Source organism: Cydia amplana, chromosome 9 (genome assembly GCF_948474715.1).
Source record: "Cydia amplana chromosome 9, ilCydAmpl1.1, whole genome shotgun sequence".
NCBI classification, from domain to species: domain Eukaryota; kingdom Metazoa; phylum Arthropoda; class Insecta; order Lepidoptera; family Tortricidae; genus Cydia; species Cydia amplana.
The window spans coordinates 12101858-12120292 of record NC_086077.1 but is presented as its reverse complement, the minus strand read 5'-3'; the positions used below and the strand labels follow the sequence as shown (position 1 = coordinate 12120292).

Genomic DNA, 18435 nt, shown 5'->3' with positions numbered 1-18435 from the left:
CGGCGATATATACAAGCCCCTAATAATATCGTTAGCGCCGTCACTCGACAGCGAAACCGGCCGTCTCCAGAACGGCCTGCTTCAGCTTATCGTGAAGCTTCTCCTTCGTATGGTAGGGCGGGAGATCGAGGCGGTTGAAGCAGGTGTGGGCCTTCGGCAGCGAGTCCGGCGACGCGTCGGCCACCAGGTGCAGCGTGAAGAGGCGCGGCGCCGCGGCGCCCGTGGAGCCCTGCAGGGCGCGGAAGCCCGCGAGCGGCACTCGCCTCGAGCCGGTCACGAACTGGAGCAGCCGGGCGCGCATCTCGGCGTCGAACTGCTCGACCACCTCCCAGAACCAGCCGACGAGCGGCGCGTCGGCGGTGACGTGCTTGAGCCGCGTGTGGCGGCGCCAGTCGGCCGGGTCGAGGTCGGCGCGGCCGGCGAGCAGCGGCTGCAGGTCGCGCGGCGACAGCGGCCGCAGCAGCTGCGGCGGCACCACGTCGGCCAGCCCGCGCTGCAGCGCCAGCCACTGCCGCTCGGCGCCGCGCGTGAAGCGGTGCGCCACGTACAGGCGCACGTAGTCGCGCTTGTTGGCGTCCGTGACCGGCTCCGCGGCGCCGCCCGGCCGCAGCTCCACGCTGCGGACGGCGCCGAACGACGAACACTCCACGGAGAACGTTGTGTCTATGACGCCTGCGATGCTGTTTTCTCTGGAAAATTATAAATATAGTTTGTCAAAGGACTGTCTCATTTCAAACATAGACAGAGAGAATCATACTATCTTTGTCTTACACTAGTACTAGCACCCAAAAGAAAAGGATGAGTACAGTTTTTTTGGTTCTTATTTACTGACAAATTGGCTATGTTATTCTAAGGTGGTGAAAAACAGCGTCCGAATGTAGATAAGTCGAAAATTATTTAGTACGTACCCATATCAATGTGTGAGATCGGAGCATGCGAAACACGATATCTCGCAATGTATTATCATTTAAGCACGAATTCGTTACATACAAGGGCTACAAGTTTTATTTTACGAATACCTACTTTAATTGAAAATATATACCCATCAAGCTTATTTACATTGCTCCAATTTATTCATGTTTTAATAATAAGATGTGAGTAGATACTGTTATTAAGAAAATGGTGTCAATTGATAGCAATTACGTCCAATATGCCCGGCATATTTTAGTTTATATTCAATGTCACCGATCGACAAGTTGTACTGAATCTAATGACTATGAATTGATTATAAAATATTACGAGGTCTGTGCAGAGCGCCCAAATGGAGCAGGCTGATTTTGATTTGATGATTTGATTTTGAAAGATTCTATTACGTTATAGTGTGATTAAACAGCTAAACATCCGCTTGTAAAAGGCTCGAGTCGCTAGTGTAACTCACAGCATCCAAGACAGCGAGCGATGCAGCTCCGGGTCCACGTCCCGGATGTCGCGGAGCGTGATGGGCCGGCCGAGCAGCTGCTTGTAGAAGGGCGCCGTGAAGGCTCGAGCCGATAGTGTAACTCACAGCATCCAAGACAGCGAGCGATGTAGCTCCGGGTCCACGTCCCGGATGTCGCGGAGCGTGATGGGCCGGCCGAGCAGCTGCTTGTAGAAGGGCGCCGTGAAGGCTCGAGCCGATAGTGTAAGTCACAGCATCCAAGACAGCGAGCGATGTAGCTCCGGGTCCACGTCCCGGATGTCGCGGAGCGTGATGGGCCGGCCGAGCAGCTGCTTGTAGAAGGGCGCCGTGAAGGCTCGAGCCGATAGTGTAACTCACAGCATCCAAGACAGCGAGCGATGCAGCTCCGGGTCCACGTCCCGGATGTCGCGGAGCGTGATGGGCCGGCCGAGCAGCTGCTTGTAGAAGGGCGCCGTGAAGGCTCGAGCCGATAGTGTAACTCACAGCATCCAAGACAGCGAGCGATGTAGCTCCGGGTCCACGTCCCGGATGTCGCGGAGCGTGATGGGCCGGCCGAGCAGCTGCTTGTAGAAGGGCGCCGTGAAGGCTCGAGCCGATAGTGTAACTCACAGCATCCAAGACAGCGAGCGATGTAGCTCCGGGTCCACGTCCCGGATGTCGCGGAGCGTGATGGGCCGGCCGAGCAGCTGCTTGTAGAAGGGCGCCGTGAAGGCTCGAGCCGATAGTGTAACTCACAGCATCCAAGACAGCGAGCGATGCAGCTCCGGGTCCACGTCCCGGATGTCGCGGAGCGTGATGGGCCGGCCGAGCAGCTGCTTGTAGAAGGGCGCCGTGAAGGCTCGAGCCGATAGTGTAACTCACAGCATCCAAGACAGCGAGCGATGCAGCTCCGGGTCCACGTCCCGGATGTCGCGGAGCGTGATGGGCCGGCCGAGCAGCTGCTTGTAGAAGGGCGCCGTGAAGGCTCGAGCCGATAGTGTAACTCACAGCATCCAAGACAGCGAGCGATGCAGCTCCGGGTCCACGTCCCGGATGTCGCGGAGCGTGATGGGCCGGCCGAGCAGCTGCTTGTAGAAGGGCGCCGTGAAGGCTCGAGCCGATAGTGTAACTCACAGCATCCAAGACAGCGAGCGATGCAGCTCCGGGTCCACGTCCCGGATGTCGCGGAGCGTGATGGGCCGGCCGAGCAGCTGCTTGTAGAAGGGCGCCGTGAAGGCTCGAGCCGATAGTGTAACTCACAGCATCCAAGACAGCGAGCGATGCAGCTCCGGGTCCACGTCCCGGATGTCGCGGAGCGTGATGGGCCGGCCGAGCAGCTGCTTGTAGAAGGGCGCCGTGAAGGCTCGAGCCGATAGTGTAACTCACAGCATCCAAGACAGCGAGCGATGCAGCTCCGGGTCCACGTCCCGGATGTCGCGGAGCGTGATGGGCCGGCCGAGCAGCTGCTTGTAGAAGGGCGCCGTGAAGGCTCGAGCCGATAGTGTAACTCACAGCATCCAAGACAGCGAGCGATGTAGCTCCGGGTCCACGTCCCGGATGTCGCGGAGCGTGATGGGCCGGCCGAGCAGCTGCTTGTAGAAGGGCGCCGTGAAGGCCGCGTCGAGCTGGTGGCCGTGGAACAGAGCCACGCCGAGGATGCGGCCAGCGAAGTGGAAGTAGGAAAGATGCTCGGGATTCACCTGGAAAATTAAAAATACGTTTATTTCTCACCACGGTACGATTTACGGGAACGTCGTCCTGCTTCTAGCAGCCAAGTCTCAGTGTAAGGCCTGAGTGGACGCTCGAAGCGGAGCGTTCGGCGGGGCGTGCAGCGTGGCGTCGGAGTCAGGAGTAATTTGAGCAGCGTGCACTAAGGCCGCTCCTATACGTTTGCATTTGTTTAACATGCACGCCGCACGCCCCGCCCCGCTGCACGCCCAACTCGAGCGTCCACTCAGGCCTTACACTAAACGGTGTTGATAGCTAATGGGTGGACTGTATAATGAGATGATGCAAACACGTATGTATTGTAAATTAATTTATTTAAAATACAGCACAAGATAATATTACTATTGCGGTGACAGGCAGACTGACTTACATAGAACAAGAATAGAAAAAGTATAAAAATTAAAGGTATAGCTGGTCAAGCAGATCTTGTCAGTAAAAAAAGGCGCGAATTCAAATTTTCTATGGAACGATATCCCTACGCGCCTACATTTTTCAAATTACAAGATCTCCTTGACCAACTATATAAAATAGGTCGCACGCCAGCCAGTCGCCAACAGGAGTATAACATTAATCAGAAACACTCCAAACTTTGCACTACTTTGCCCTAAATTTCTTCACATTGCTACTCACCCCAGAATCAGCGTTAATCTGCAATGCGTATCGGTCATCGCCAGCATTCGCGTACTGGAACAGCCCGTAGTGTGGGTTAAACAGCTCCCCTCCCAACAGATGGAGCCACTCTCGGGCTACGCCGCCGTAGTCGAGGCCCTCTTCGTCTCGGAACTTTACTAGCAGCCGCTTGCGAAGCTCCTTGCCTCGGAGCTTCATTACCAATCGGTAGGACTCCTCGAGGACTTGGGTGCGTGAAACCTGGACAAAAAATGTTCATGAATGAACTATTGTTTCCGATTGTTCTTTTGTTTCGACCGAGTTTTTTTTTTTCGGATCATCACGTTTTAGTATTCATACTAGATTCCCCCTATAACCTATCCCAAAATTACTTTTACTATGTTTCATATTCGCAGATCTCTTCGTCTTGAAATATCACTAAAGTCTATTTTTTTATTCAGTAGACTGAAATGACAGTTAATAGTATGAACATGAAATGTCATTTCATACTATTAACAGTATTAACTGTCATTTCAGTCTACCGAATAAAAAAACGAAGCTCTTTGCCACGAAATGTATCACCACGTACCATCGGGCAAACTGACTCGTCGTGTAATGTTGGACGGTTGGACTTTTGCCTGGTGCACAACCTTAGCCGCCGCCGCCGATCGTGCAATGTCGGGGCCGAGCCGCGACTGTCCGTCGGATCTGCCTGAAAGATGTGTCTGGCGGACACATCCGTCAATGTGTGGCGAGAAATATGGGAAATATGGGATGTCTGTCCGCTGCCCGTGCTAGGATATAGTCGGAAAGGGACGGGTAGTCGGGTACCTCTATCCGGCAGTGTCCCGTCTGCGGCTGCAGCGCCTGCAGCTCGGCGCGCAGCACTCGCGCCTTGGCGGCCAGGTCGCGCTTGTAGCGCGGCAGCTCGTCGCCCGAGCCCGGCGCCGCGCCCGGCGGGGCTGGCGAGGCCGAGGGCTCCGGGACCGGCTGGGGAAGATCAATAGGGATGTTGACACATGTTGAATTTTATAACAACATCTAGTAAAATAGATAGCAAACGAGCAATTTATCACAATAATGTGGATATTAAAATAAAATATTGAAAAATTACATAAATACAGGACCTGAAAGTTTCAAAATTTAAGTTTTTTTTTTTAACTTCCAAAAACGATAAAAGTAAGGGTACCATTCGATTCCTTACATTTCACCAAAAAAAATATTGTATAGCAACTATATACATAAACGCAATATTTCACCGACAAAAACGCAAATTTCTTGTTTTGTCCATACTACAACGTGGGCGATGACGTCACGGCCTCTGGCCGTTTTGTATAGGGCGTTTCGCGAGTGAAGTGCGACTGTCGGACTTTGACTACAATTTCTGACTTTTGTGTTACTTTAATGCAATGGGTCCCATATAGACATTTGATCCTAAAAACAAACCCGATCGATTGATACCATAAAAAAAATTAGTCACGTAGCCTATTACTTGGTTAAAGTTACTAAGTTGTTCGGAACCTAGGATCTATTTATAGGCGTCTATTTTAATTTTCAATTGTGTTTTTTTTCACTCGCTCTTTTTGCGCATGTGTGTGTGCGTAAATGCTAACTTTATTTTATATTAGAATACTTTGTAACTATCTGTGCGGTCCTGTAATTGGCTTTCTGTTTTAATCCTGTTGTCCTATTGTAAGTTTACAGCTGTTGGTTCTCCTTAACATAAATAAATAAATAAAAAGGTGGGTGGACTGGGTGGGTTGCTTTGTAAGATCTTCAAGTCTTTTGAACCTGCTACTCGTAAACATAGGAGGGACGACTCGTAACAAAGTCGCTTCCCGCTCTCTGTCCCTATGCATGCTTAGATCTTTAAAACTACGCAACGGATTTTGATGCGGTTTTTTGTAATAGATAGTGATTCAAGAGGAAGGTTTATGTATAATTTGTTAACCCTTGCGAAACCGGGGCGGGTCGTTAGTTGTTTAATATGAGGTTACGCGTGTTCTAACTTCAAGATTACCAGGCAGGCAGCACAAATATGTAGAGCGACCTCTATTACCCTCGACCCTCAAGGTATCAACCCAGAAGGCATGTAACTCACCGGTCTGGCGGACAGCGCGAGTCTCGGGTCGGTGAACTGCGTGGTCTTGTTGTTGTGGTCTACGAAGTAGGGGCGGCCGGAGGGGGCGTGCCGCATCTCCCAGCCGGGCGGCAGCGGGCCCGCCGCCACCGAGCAGTGCCGCAGGTGCGTCGGCACGCGAGGGTCGTGCCAGGTGGACGAACCCGTGCCGCTGTAGTAGAAGGCATGTAACTAACCGGTCTGGCGGACAGCGCGAGTCTCGGGTCAGTGAACTGCGTGGTCTTGTTGTTGTGGTCTACGAAGTAGGGGCGGCCGGAGGGGGCGTGCCGCATCTCCCAGCCGGGCGGCAGCGGGCCCGCCGCCACCGAGCAGTGCCGCAGGTGCGTCGGCACGCGAGGGTCGTGCCAGGTGGACGAACCCGTGCCGCTGTAGTAGAAGGCATGTAACTAACCGGTCTGGCGGACAGCGCGAGTCTCGGGTCAGTGAACTGCGTGGTCTTGTTGTTGTGGTCTACGAAGTAGGGGCGGCCGGAGGGGGCGTGCCGCATCTCCCAGCCGGGCGGCAGCGGGCCCGCCGCCACCGAGCAGTGCCGCAGGTGCGTCGGCACGCGAGGGTCGTGCCAGGTGGACGAACCCGTGCCGCTGTAGTAGAAGGCATGTAACTAACCGGTCTGGCGGACAGCGCGAGTCTCGGGTCAGTGAACTGCGTGGTCTTGTTGTTGTGGTCTACGAAGTAGGGGCGGCCGGAGGGGGCGTGCCGCATCTCCCAGCCGGGCGGCAGCGGGCCCGCCGCCACCGAGCAGTGCCGCAGGTGCGTCGGCACGCGAGGGTCGTGCCAGGTGGACGAACCCGTGCCGCTGTAGTAGAAGGCATGTAACTAACCGGTCTGGCGGACAGCGCGAGTCTCGGGTCAGTGAACTGCGTGGTCTTGTTGTTGTGGTCTACGAAGTAGGGGCGGCCGGAGGGGGCGTGCCGCATCTCCCAGCCGGGCGGCAGCGGGCCCGCCGCCACCGAGCAGTGCCGCAGGTGCGTCGGCACGCGAGGGTCGTGCCAGGTGGACGAACCCGTGCCGCTGTAGTAGAAGGCATGTAACTAACCGGTCTGGCGGACAGCGCGAGTCTCGGGTCAGTGAACTGCGTGGTCTTGTTGTTGTGGTCTACGAAGTAGGGGCGGCCGGAGGGGGCGTGCCGCATCTCCCAGCCGGGCGGCAGCGGGCCCGCCGCCACCGAGCAGTGCCGCAGGTGCGTCGGCACGCGAGGGTCGTGCCAGGTGGACGAACCCGTGCCGCTGTAGTAGAAGGCATGTAACTAACCGGTCTGGCGGACAGCGCGAGTCTCGGGTCAGTGAACTGCGTGGTCTTGTTGTTGTGGTCTACGAAGTAGGGGCGGCCGGAGGGGGCGTGCCGCATCTCCCAGCCGGGCGGCAGCGGGCCCGCCGCCACCGAGCAGTGCCGCAGGTGCGTCGGCACGCGAGGGTCGTGCCAGGTGGACGAACCCGTGCCGCTGTAGTAGAAGGCATGTAACTAACCGGTCTGGCGGACAGCGCGAGTCTCGGGTCAGTGAACTGCGTGGTCTTGTTGTTGTGGTCTACGAAGTAGGGGCGGCCGGAGGGGGCGTGCCGCATCTCCCAGCCGGGCGGCAGCGGGCCCGCCGCCACCGAGCAGTGCCGCAGGTGCGTCGGCACGCGAGGGTCGTGCCAGGTGGACGAACCCGTGCCGCTGTAGTAGAAGGCATGTAACTAACCGGTCTGGCGGACAGCGCGAGTCTCGGGTCAGTGAACTGCGTGGTCTTGTTGTTGTGGTCTACGAAGTAGGGGCGGCCGGAGGGGGCGTGCCGCATCTCCCAGCCGGGCGGCAGCGGGCCCGCCGCCACCGAGCAGTGCCGCAGGTGCGTCGGCACGCGAGGGTCGTGCCAGGTGGACGAACCCGTGCCGCTGTAGTAGAAGGCATGTAACTAACCGGTCTGGCGGACAGCGCGAGTCTCGGGTCAGTGAACTGCGTGGTCTTGTTGTTGTGGTCTACGAAGTAGGGGCGGCCGGAGGGGGCGTGCCGCATCTCCCAGCCGGGCGGCAGCGGGCCCGCCGCCACCGAGCAGTGCCGCAGGTGCGTCGGCACGCGAGGGTCGTGCCAGGTGGACGAACCCGTGCCGCTGTTGTAGAAGGCATGTAACTAACCGGTCTGGCGGACAGCGCGAGTCTCGGGTCGGTGAACTGCGTGGTCTTGTTGTTGTGGTCTACGAAGTAGGGGCGGCCGGACGGGGCGTGCCGCATCTCCCAGCCGGGCGGCAGCGGGCCCGCCGCCACCGAGCAGTGCCGCAGGTGTGTCGGCACGCGAGGGTCGTGCCACGTGGACGAGCCCGTGCCGCTGTTGTAGAAGTACACTTGCCCCTGGGCTGTTGTGCGCATTTCTGAGGAAACAAAACAAGTTGTACAAATACTTTCTTAACACATTCATTGCCACCCAGCCAAACAAGACATCCGTGTCAGGTCACAAAAATTTCGTCATATAAAGCTGTAGTGCCACAATCCCGACTATCGAGGTCGGCCGGCCTGGGAACGAAATCATAAAATACCCGATAGCCGGGTTTTCGGCACTGAATATAATAAATAAATAAAATAATAAATATTATAGGACATTATTACACAAATTGACTAAGCCCCACGGTAAGCTCAAGAAAGCTTGTGTTGTGGGTACTCAGACAAGGATATATATAATATACAAATACTTAAATACATAGAAAACAACCATGACTCAGGAACAAATATCTGTGCTCACACAAATAAATGCCCTTACTGGGATTCGAACCCAGGACCGCGGCTTCACAGGCAGGGTCACTACCCACTAGGCCAGACCGGTCGTCAATGTATTAATGTGCGAGTTAAGATTATGCGTCTTTCCTGTGGACATCATAAAACAAATAGTTTTTAAAGCATTTCCCTGCTAGACCCTTATAAGCATGTTCCAGTGTTCTACATCTTAAAACCTATATGATTAAAACATCAGTAAAATATACCCAATAGTTAACCATACGTGTTTTTCCAAACGTTTTCTACCCAATAGTTTACGGGTTAGCAATAAAGTTGATTGACACGTAAATGTAGCTACGTTCACCCGACTGTTAAAGTGAAAGTTACCTACCTATTGCTCCAAATAGAAGTTGCGTGCATTTTAGTCATCCCTCTCATCAGAGGTCACGCAATGTATATTACAGTTATATTTTGTGTGGTATTACCGTATCCCTGAGGTAAATCGGCGGCCACGGGTACTGCAGGTGTAGACGGGGATGTGGGCGTGGAGCTCGCGGGCGCTGGTGCTTGTCGGCGCGTCGCAGTTTGTGGCTGCGGTTCGGGCCTGTCAGATAAACAATGATAAATTATTGTGCATACTGATTTTACTTCATTTTTGTCCTGTCAATGGGGGCATTTGGTGTAAAGCAGTTTAATATATTTATTTGTACCACGGCGGCACGGTGGCAAACAAGCGTACGGCCCGCCTGATGTTAAGCAGCTGCCGCAGCCTAAGGGCGCTTGCAACTCTAGTGGAGTCAGACGCGCGTAACTAACCCTACAAGCTTTTCTCAAGTTTTTCTCCTTGGGAGAAAAGGAAACCTTCACCATTGCGATATGCCTTATTAGGGGCTGTCCATAAATTACGTCATCTATTTTTGATGATTTTTGACCCGCCCCCCCTAAAATCATGCTTCGAATGACCCCGTTTTCTCCTACCCCCTATAAATAGCCCCTTATGTCTAATGACGCTATTCTGCTGAGTCGATATCATACGCTATCATTCAGCGTCACCGCGTAAGTGACCGCATGAGTCGTATAAGATTGCCAGGCAACCGAGCGACGACGCCATAAGTCTGATTATTGCCGGTACTATCTTATCTTGTAAGAAATGTTGATTGTGACGTGACGAGTCACGGGGGTGAAAGGTGTGCCAGGGGCGGGGGACGCGGATGACTGCTTCCACTGCTGGGTCTACCTAGTACGCTGTAGAATAACAGAAGATGCTACTGACCTCATGGAAAACATCGCGAGGAAACCCGACTAATCCCAATACGGGCCTAGTTTACCCTCGGGGTTGGAAGGTCAGATGGCAGTCGCTTTCGTAAAAACTAGTCACGCCAATTACTGGGATTAGTTGCCAAGCGGACCCCAGGCTCCCATGAGCCGTGGCAAAATGCCGGGACAACGCGAGGAAGTGACTACTGACCTCATGGATATAGAGGTCGCATTGTTAACATCGGTGTCCGACGTGGGCGAAGTGGCCGGGGAGGCGAGGGGCGGGACGGGCGAAGCGAGGGGAGAGGTGAGGGGAGTGGCGGGGGTGAGGGGTGAGCCGGCGGCGGGGGAGGCGGGGGAGTGCTGCTCGGGCGCGGGCGAGGGCCGCTCCCACTGCGTCAGCCGAAGGGCGTGGTTCACGTAGTACGCTCTAGAACAGAACACAACAGAATATTAGCACACCTCGGACACTGGCGATCAAATGTATGAAACAAACGCGTTCCTACGCTCACAGCCTAAGCTCGTGTAGGTGAACGCGTACCATGCTTGTGTAAGTGAGATAAGACATTGTAGAGTAAAGCTTTGGATTCCTCCGAAAACGGTGCCGTCATATGACGGCCGTCATATAGCGGCGGCAAAAGACGGCAGTCTTTACGGTGGCGACATGTGGAAAGTACCACGGCGTCATAACACACCGTCATCCACCAAGGTCAAAGCGGCAAATTTGAAAAATGTAGGCGCGATGGGATAACGTCCCATAGAAAATTTGAATTTCACGCCTTTTCCTACTGACAAGATTTGCTTGATCATCTATAATTTACTTGGAGGATGAAGTATCATCAGAAGAGGAAAATAATCGTAGTACGGAATCATTTATTCAAATCTCGTGTCATTTATTCAAAATGGCGTCACCGCTATCTAATAAAACGTTCACGAAACTATCGACAAGGTCATGACGGCCGTCATCTTACGTTACGTTGAAAATCAACGTAACGTAACGCCGTCTAGGAAACCGCGCTATCTTGTTTACATAGACAACGTTCTAGTGACGTCAGTCAACGCTATATAGCGGCCGTAATATGACGGCACCGTTTTCGGAGGAATCCAAAGCTTAACTGTGAGGTAACCGAGAGCGCAACGGGAGGCAGGGAGCGTCCATACTGTACGCTAGTACTCTTTATTATACTTTGATATTAGTGTTGGGCTACCTTAACACGATCACTGCCGGCGACCCATTAGGCGGGTTCTCTGTTCGTAGGCTCTTTTCGCTACAAAGCGAAAAAAAACGCACTATCGGCTCCAGGCGTAGCGCGTAGCTCGTGCTGGCAGTGAAAACAAGTTCTGGCTTGCTCAATTGATACGTTTCAACACACCTCTATTGGTAGGTTGAGGTAAATATTTAAACCTTTTCCAAGCATAGTATCAGTTATTGACCATATATACGCGCAAATTGAATTTCAACTTTAGCATTCAGACTTAAGGTCCAAATTAGATTGATTTTTCTGGAAATGTGTGAACTTGTCTTCAAATGAATCATCAAAGCTGGATTAATTGTTTTTTTTTTTGGAAAATCCTTGTAGATTGATGCGACCTGGAAAAGGGTTAACTAAAAAGTAAACATTATCATCATACTTAGCTTTATGAAGTGATTTAAAGACCGCAAGGTTTTAGCACGGGGGCGCTTACTTACTTGTAAATTACTACGCCGAGAGCCGCACCACTAAATAGCATTTTACACTAAAAAAGTAATTTTTGCTGATGTGCAATTTATCTAATACTTTTGAACGAGCAATTTTTAAGGTCGTAAACGCGGAGTTGCTTCGCTTGAATAGGTATACTAAATTATGGGGGTCCCATCGTTTAATGAACGCGAAACTTTGAATGCGCCATCCATGAACCTATAATATTACGGACAGAGTTTCGCTTACAACACAACTGTGATTCCAACATCCACCAGTTTCTAAGTATTTACGCGTGACACACACACATTGACAGCCCACATCCACCAGTTTGCCGTCAGACGAATCGAAACGTCATTGAAGTAAACATGTCGAAGAAAAATATAAAAATATGGCGGCATGCGTAGTTAATTCCTGCTAGAATTGTACCGATCGAAAGAAAAAAAGTCACGGAATAACTTTTCATACTTAAGTTTATCAATTAGTACGTAAAATCACGATAATTTGTTGTTTATAAATTATCAAACTGCAAAACAGGAGTGTGACCAGTAACATGAATAAGGTAATTTCCCGAAAGTAGGGTAATTGATACCCTTCTTATTAAATCATTATTTATTAAGAGATCATTTAGGTAAATGGTTAAATTATTGATTGTGCATTTCAAACTAGGTCGATATGGTAATTTCCCGATACTAAGTAGCGATACTTAACGTTTGTTTGTTATGTATTATAATTTTTTTGTTGAAAACCAGATATGTTTCAAGTTAAATGTATAAATTAAATACTATTCTTTATGTTTGCACAAAGTAATTGTGCAAACATTATTTTCAATACCTAATGATATTTAGCATCGTAATGAAATCAGTTCGTCATGTTTTTTTAATTTATACATTTAACTTGAAACATATAGTCCGTCAACCAAATCTTGTCAGTAGCAATGTAAAGCAAACTAAAGTAGGGCAACACTCAAAGAGCAGTATTGCGTTAAGAAAAGCAGCAATGTACATCGAACCAACAGATTTTTTTTTCCGCTGAGCGCGCCCTGCGTACGTCAATTCAAATTGTCACTCGCGGTTTATTGAAAAAAATTTAAACATGGACGGGCAATTTAAAAGCGATGTTAAAACAATGTTAATTAAAATGATGAACAAATTTGAAGATATCAAAAACAACTGCTTATATTCTCTTTGTTCCCTATCTATGTCTTCTAAGTTTACTAAAATAAAATCATATCAAAATGCAGATAATTAGATAGTGCATATATTTGTTATTTACAATATAATATGCCACTAGTTAATGTAAATTAGTGTACTGTTCTGGATGAATATGACATACCTGTGTAATTTTTTTGATTGGTATATATTGTACAATATACATAATAAAAATAAAACAACTGATATTTAGGTGTTTATTTAATTTAAAGGTAAATAAGATAAGGGTCACTTTTCGACTTGGTTGCGTTGTACACGTACATAAACCGCCATAGGTAAGTATTGTCTGAAAAGATACTACCTACTACGAACGCCTTATATTGGGCAAGATTTAATCCTGCAACAAACATGTATAGATTAGGTAGATATTGCGAAAGAACGGCGATATAATAATGGCTCTTAATACTGTTTAAAAGGTTTACCTTTGTAAATAGTCACAACTGATTGCTGAAAATATTAGACATGTGGGCCTATGGACGGTTTCCAGGACACAATTTATGGTCTTGTTGGATAGATTTAGGCATACGTTTTAATTTTATTTATGCCTTTTAACCCTAAAACAAAAAAACTGAACATAATCTTAAAAGTTCGAAAGAGTTCTTCCAATACTTGTCATAACCTCAATTTTTAGTAATGTTTACCATCAACGAGCATGATTGTACATTGTTGGCCCCTTAGCTTTGCTTAATCTTATTTAATGTATTGGTATTTAATGGTGACAGCAGAAATATCTCTTGAAACAGAAACGATTCAGAATGAAAACCAAATGAAAACAAATAAGGTGACGGCTGTCATTCACGATCCACATTCCACAGATAAAACACAGATGACACGCGTTTTGGAATTATTTGAACACAGTGTTGCTAACCCGCGATTTTTCAAATTTGCCGCCTTTTACTACTGACAAGATTTGGTTGACGGACTTTATCTAGTTTTCAACAAAAAAAAATGTAATACATAACAAACAAACGTTAAGTATCGCTCCTTAGTATCGGGAAATTACCAGTCTGACGTAAAACTGTCCTATTTTTTTATTTGAAAACGAGGACGATATTAAAAATAACTGTTTCACCATTAGGGGAGAATTTGTGTTACATGGTAACACTCGTCTACACGCACACATTCAAACCGTCCGCCATTGCAGTGTCACAGTTTGTCTTAGGTGACAGTCCGTCCGTAATATTCTAGGTCCATGGCGCCATCTAACTAGGAATTAAATGATCTGTGTATCATTTACAGAACAACTTCTTTTATGATTAGATATTTATCAAGAGCAAAATGTTATGAATCATCTTTCACCTTGGTTTTAATAACAAATGACCATAGACTAAGATAGATAAAAACAAAGACTAACTTACTTGAAGCATGACCTGGCCTTTGATAAACACAATAACTTTTTTTTTCTTTTGCAAGTTAAAAAAACAACAATGTAACTTTATGCATTGTAACAGCAAAAGCGTGACCAAAATGCTCTTACATTGTCCATAATCTTCGCCATTCATCTGTTTGTTTATAGTCAATTTACAAACATGATATGCTAATGAGTATGTCAGACAAAATGAGAATACTAATTGTAATTAGCTTCGGTAGCCGTCAATCTTCTCAATGTCATAGTAATGACAGTGTGACATTTTAAATGTTAACCTTTTGGACGCCAATGACCGATATATCCGCACCGTAGGTTCAACGCCAAAGACCGATTAATCGGTCACATATAGCAACATAGACCTACGTGCATATGCATAAAGTCCAATTTCAGTTTGGACACTCCGGTGACGTGGCGTCAGCGTGACAGCTTATGTGTTTGACACGGCGTCGAAAAGGTTAAACTTCTAAAGACTACTCATATTTCTTCTGGCTGAACATGGTTGAATGATGGTAGCACATTTATAGCCTAAAATCACATTACTTGCACATTCTTCTTACTAAGTGGTGGGCACATTACTCGCGATAGAAGCGCGACCATCGGCCCGCTAAGCATATGCTGATGAGATTATCAAACAAAATGGTTGTCATAAAACTGGGAATCTAGATCTAGTTGTTGAGTAATCATTACTAAGCAATTAAAATTACTGCTATCAGCTTTATTATACAGCACTACATTCACTTTCTCTTTGGTTCAAAGATGTCTTGATTTTGCTTGCCTCTACTTTATCTATTTTCCTCCATATATTTTTATTTAACCCTCTGACCGCCAAAGACGCGCACGCATACCAATCTTTATGAATTCCGACAATACAGATTTAACAATGCCTTGTTTTTTAGGGTTCCGTACCCAAAGGGTAAAAACGGGACCCTATTACTAAGACTCAGCTGTCCGTCCGTCCGTCCGTCCGTCCGTCTGTCACCAGGCTGTACCTCACGAACCGTAATAGCTAGACAGTTGAAATTTTCACAGATGATGTATTTCTGATGCCGCTATAACAACAAATACTAAAAACAGAATAAAATAAAGATTTAAGTGGGGACAAACGTGATTATTGACCGAAGTTAAGCAACGTCGGGCGGGGTCAGTACTTTGATGGGTGACCGTTTTTTTGCTTGTTTTGCTCTATTTTTTGTTGATGGTGCGGAACCCTCCGTGCGCGAGTCCGACTCGCACTTGGCCGGTTTTATTATCTAATTTAGATGTCAAATCAGAGAATTTCTGTTTTCAGAACAAACAACTGCACGGTTCCACGTCCATATAAAACGTTGTAATTACCTGCCACTAGCCGTGAATCTCTCCTCCCAATGTTGCGGCAATGGCTTCTGAGTGTTGTGCGCCGCAGGTTCCCTCGGGGCTCTGACATCTCCCGCCGGGCCCACGACCGCCAGCGGAGAGCCCTCGCCCGCGGCGGAGGCGGGCTCGCCCCGCGTCCCGTCTCGGGACATGAGGGACACTATCACTTGACCTCGCACGCCACATGTCTCACCGGATCCGTCTTCGCACAGTTCGAGGCATTGATCTTAAATTAATATAAAAATACGAAATTATAATAATGGCATAAATATATGAAGGTAATTTGCTGTCAGTTACATATTACGAATTTGTGATTTTCGCTTTATTTTTTAGTTTTAGCTGCTTTGTTTGAAAAACCAATTAATGCTAAACTAGCAAAATATGTTTAAGCACAGATATATGTTATCCTTACCAACTCATTGTACCATATTTTAAGCAAATAAAGAATATTATTATTATATTAATAGTTAAAATGGGTATTCGAAAAATGCTGATGCAAAATTTATTTAGTTGTGTAATGCGCAGTTGTTTATGTTAGAGCCCCAATGCCCCAGCACATTCCTGGAGTTGCAACGGTCCATGCACTATGGTAACTGCTTACCATAAGTGGCTTCTCAGCATAAGTGGATTGTATTGTATATTAGTTTGCCACCAAACATGTATAAAAAAGTGGAAATTTTACTTTTATACTATTAGACACTACTTACACTGCAAAGCGCTGGTGGCCTAGCGGTAAGAGCGTGCGACTTGCAATCCGGAGGTCGCGGGTTCGAACCCCGGCTCGTAACAATGAGTTTTTCGGAACTTATGTACGAAATATCATTTGATATTTACCAGTCGCTTTTCGGTGAAGGAAAACATCGTGAGGAAACCGGACTAATCCCAATACGGGCCTAGTTTACCCTCTGGGTTGGAAGGTCAGATGGCAGTCGCTTTCGTAAAAACTAGTGCCCACGCCAATTACTGGGATTAGTTGCCAAGCGGACCCCAGGCTCCCATGAGCCGTGGCAAAATGCCGGGACAAGGCGAGGAAGATGATGAGACAGAACTTACACTATTAGAACAGCATTATATTATTATAATTATAAATGTTAAATAACCCTTAGTAATAAAAACCATAACCAGTACGGATATGATGGTCGTTCTTGTCTACGTGACAGCGTGATAAAACGGTGTCCGTCACTTTCTTTCCCACGGTGTTAAACAGTGACAGTTATTTTATCACGTGGATAAAGATGGATAAAGCTATCCATAATAGGCTGGCTGTTTGCTGCCATAACTCAAAACAATAAAATAAAAAACATTACACTATAAATAAGTCAAATAAAGAAGCATTAAATTTGGTTTTTCAGCTGTGATGGCATACCATGACTAATAGGTATAACAATATACTAAGAAACTTAGCATTCCATGTAAGTATACTCTGTCAGCAAGACCAAAACAATATTAATTATCAACCACAAGTATTATAAAGTAGTGACTCACAGCCAGTGTCCTTTAACTTGTGCACCGTTGATGGCTGGATGCGGACACACCCCAGGAACCCAGATCCTTGTCGTTTCTGCACTTTCCTCTGGTTCCATACACTGAAAAGTACCACAGCATTTAGTAACACAATTATTTTTAAATATTGTTCACAAAGCAAACATATATATTTTTAATAAATTGCTAGTAAGTTAGATTGTATAAACATCCAAATTCTTAGGAAAAACATTTTTAGTAAAAGAAAAATAAGAGAGACACATAGAAGTACTTGTGAACTTATTTTTGAAATTAATTATTATTAAAAGAGGAAATATATGACAAGTTGACAACGGTCTGAGGCTTTTATGAAAGTAAAAGCAGTTTTAGAGGCAGTTGCCGTCTTTCAGTGCCTTCCAGTGCACATATGCGATGGCTACTCTATATTCAATAAAAAAAATGATTCAAACCAAATGATATGTCAATGTGATTATATTTACGTTTACTTCTTTAGGTACCATTCAGATGTCATTAGACTAGAGGATCTACTCTCTATTCAATAACAGTAGGTTTTGTAAAGATATAAAAGACTAAAAGCATTAAGTTAAAGTCGACACTAAAATAATACACATTATGTTCGACCCTAAATGAACATGATAAAGATTTATCCAATTACCTGATTGTAATTCCATCTGCTTTCGTGAGGTATAAATCATAGTGTGTATTCCATTTTGGATCCAGGGTTGCTTTCACAGCGTTTGTTGTGTATACCTGAGCACTTCCATTGACTGATATTTTGGCAAACGGATCTGGCATTCCTGCAATACGCAAAACAACATAATGAGTATTCACAACAAAAACAACACACTTAGTATCAATATAAAGCAGTGACGGCATTCAGAAGGAAGCGTAGTGAAACATTTTATAACCTAACGCCGACAGCCTCTTGGGAACAAATTATGTTCGCACGTCAATTCGCGTTAATATGCTCCAAACAGCGCACAGACACCTATTTCACAGACCTTGAGGAAGACCTCCATTTACATACTGATAACAATAGACGGAATATGAATGTTCACTTACGAAAGAGATCTCTCCTCGCCAAATTCCTTGCACAAACAACTGAAAACAAAACGATTCAATGGATGAATTGTAACGAAAAGTAAAATATTCACACCGTCCCGAGGTGCGGAAGTAATTCGAATATTTAAATATGTTCTTACTTGTGAGGCGAATCTTTTGAGCTCCATACTTTCGTTCCGATGCAGGAGTCGACATTTTACCATAATTTTAACTAATAATAACACTTAAAACATTTTAATTCTGTATTTCTATCACCTCAGCATAAGTGTTTCACAAACCATCAGCCACCATTTTTCTTTCTGTTCTGAGATTTCATTCACTTGATTCACTTCACTTTTATGTCGTTTATGTCAAACCACCATTCAATCGTTCACAAGCTTTCATTCCCTACGATAAGCCGCTTTTACACGCCTAAAAACCGGTAAATTAATATACCATTGGTAACATCGATTAGTTATCGATATCGATGATTTTGGCGAAGTT

General features: G+C 47.1%; 1 protein-coding gene across 1 annotated transcript; it reads right to left on the bottom strand.

Annotated features, from left to right (window-relative positions):
• LOC134651156 (E3 ubiquitin-protein ligase SMURF2) lies at positions 1–18271 on the bottom strand. The gene is made up of 12 exons (XM_063506192.1): positions 18093–18271; positions 17953–17991; positions 17546–17687; positions 16894–16994; positions 15391–15634; positions 10008–10226; positions 9025–9143; positions 7910–8199; positions 4547–4693; positions 3737–3976; positions 2891–3078; positions 1–689 (listed from the first exon to the last, which is right to left on the bottom strand). The coding sequence occupies exons 1-12, from the start codon at positions 18145–18147 to the stop codon at positions 41–43; spliced, it is 2433 nt and encodes an 810-aa protein (XP_063362262.1). The 5' UTR covers positions 18148–18271; the 3' UTR covers positions 1–40.
• Between the last annotated feature and the right edge of the window lie 164 nt (positions 18272–18435).

Coding starts and splice junctions, on each gene's coding strand:
- LOC134651156 (XM_063506192.1), bottom strand. CDS start 18,147: ATGTCGACTCCTGCATCGGAACGAAAGTATGGAGCTCAAAAGATTCGC. Junction 9,144..10,007: donor GCGACCTCTATATCCATGAG/GTCAGTAGTCAC, acceptor TTTATCTGACAG/GCCCGAACCGCAGCCACAAA. Junction 690..2,890: donor CGCTCGCTGTCTTGGATGCT/GTGAGTTACACT, acceptor ATAATTTTCCAG/AGAAAACAGCATCGCAGGCG.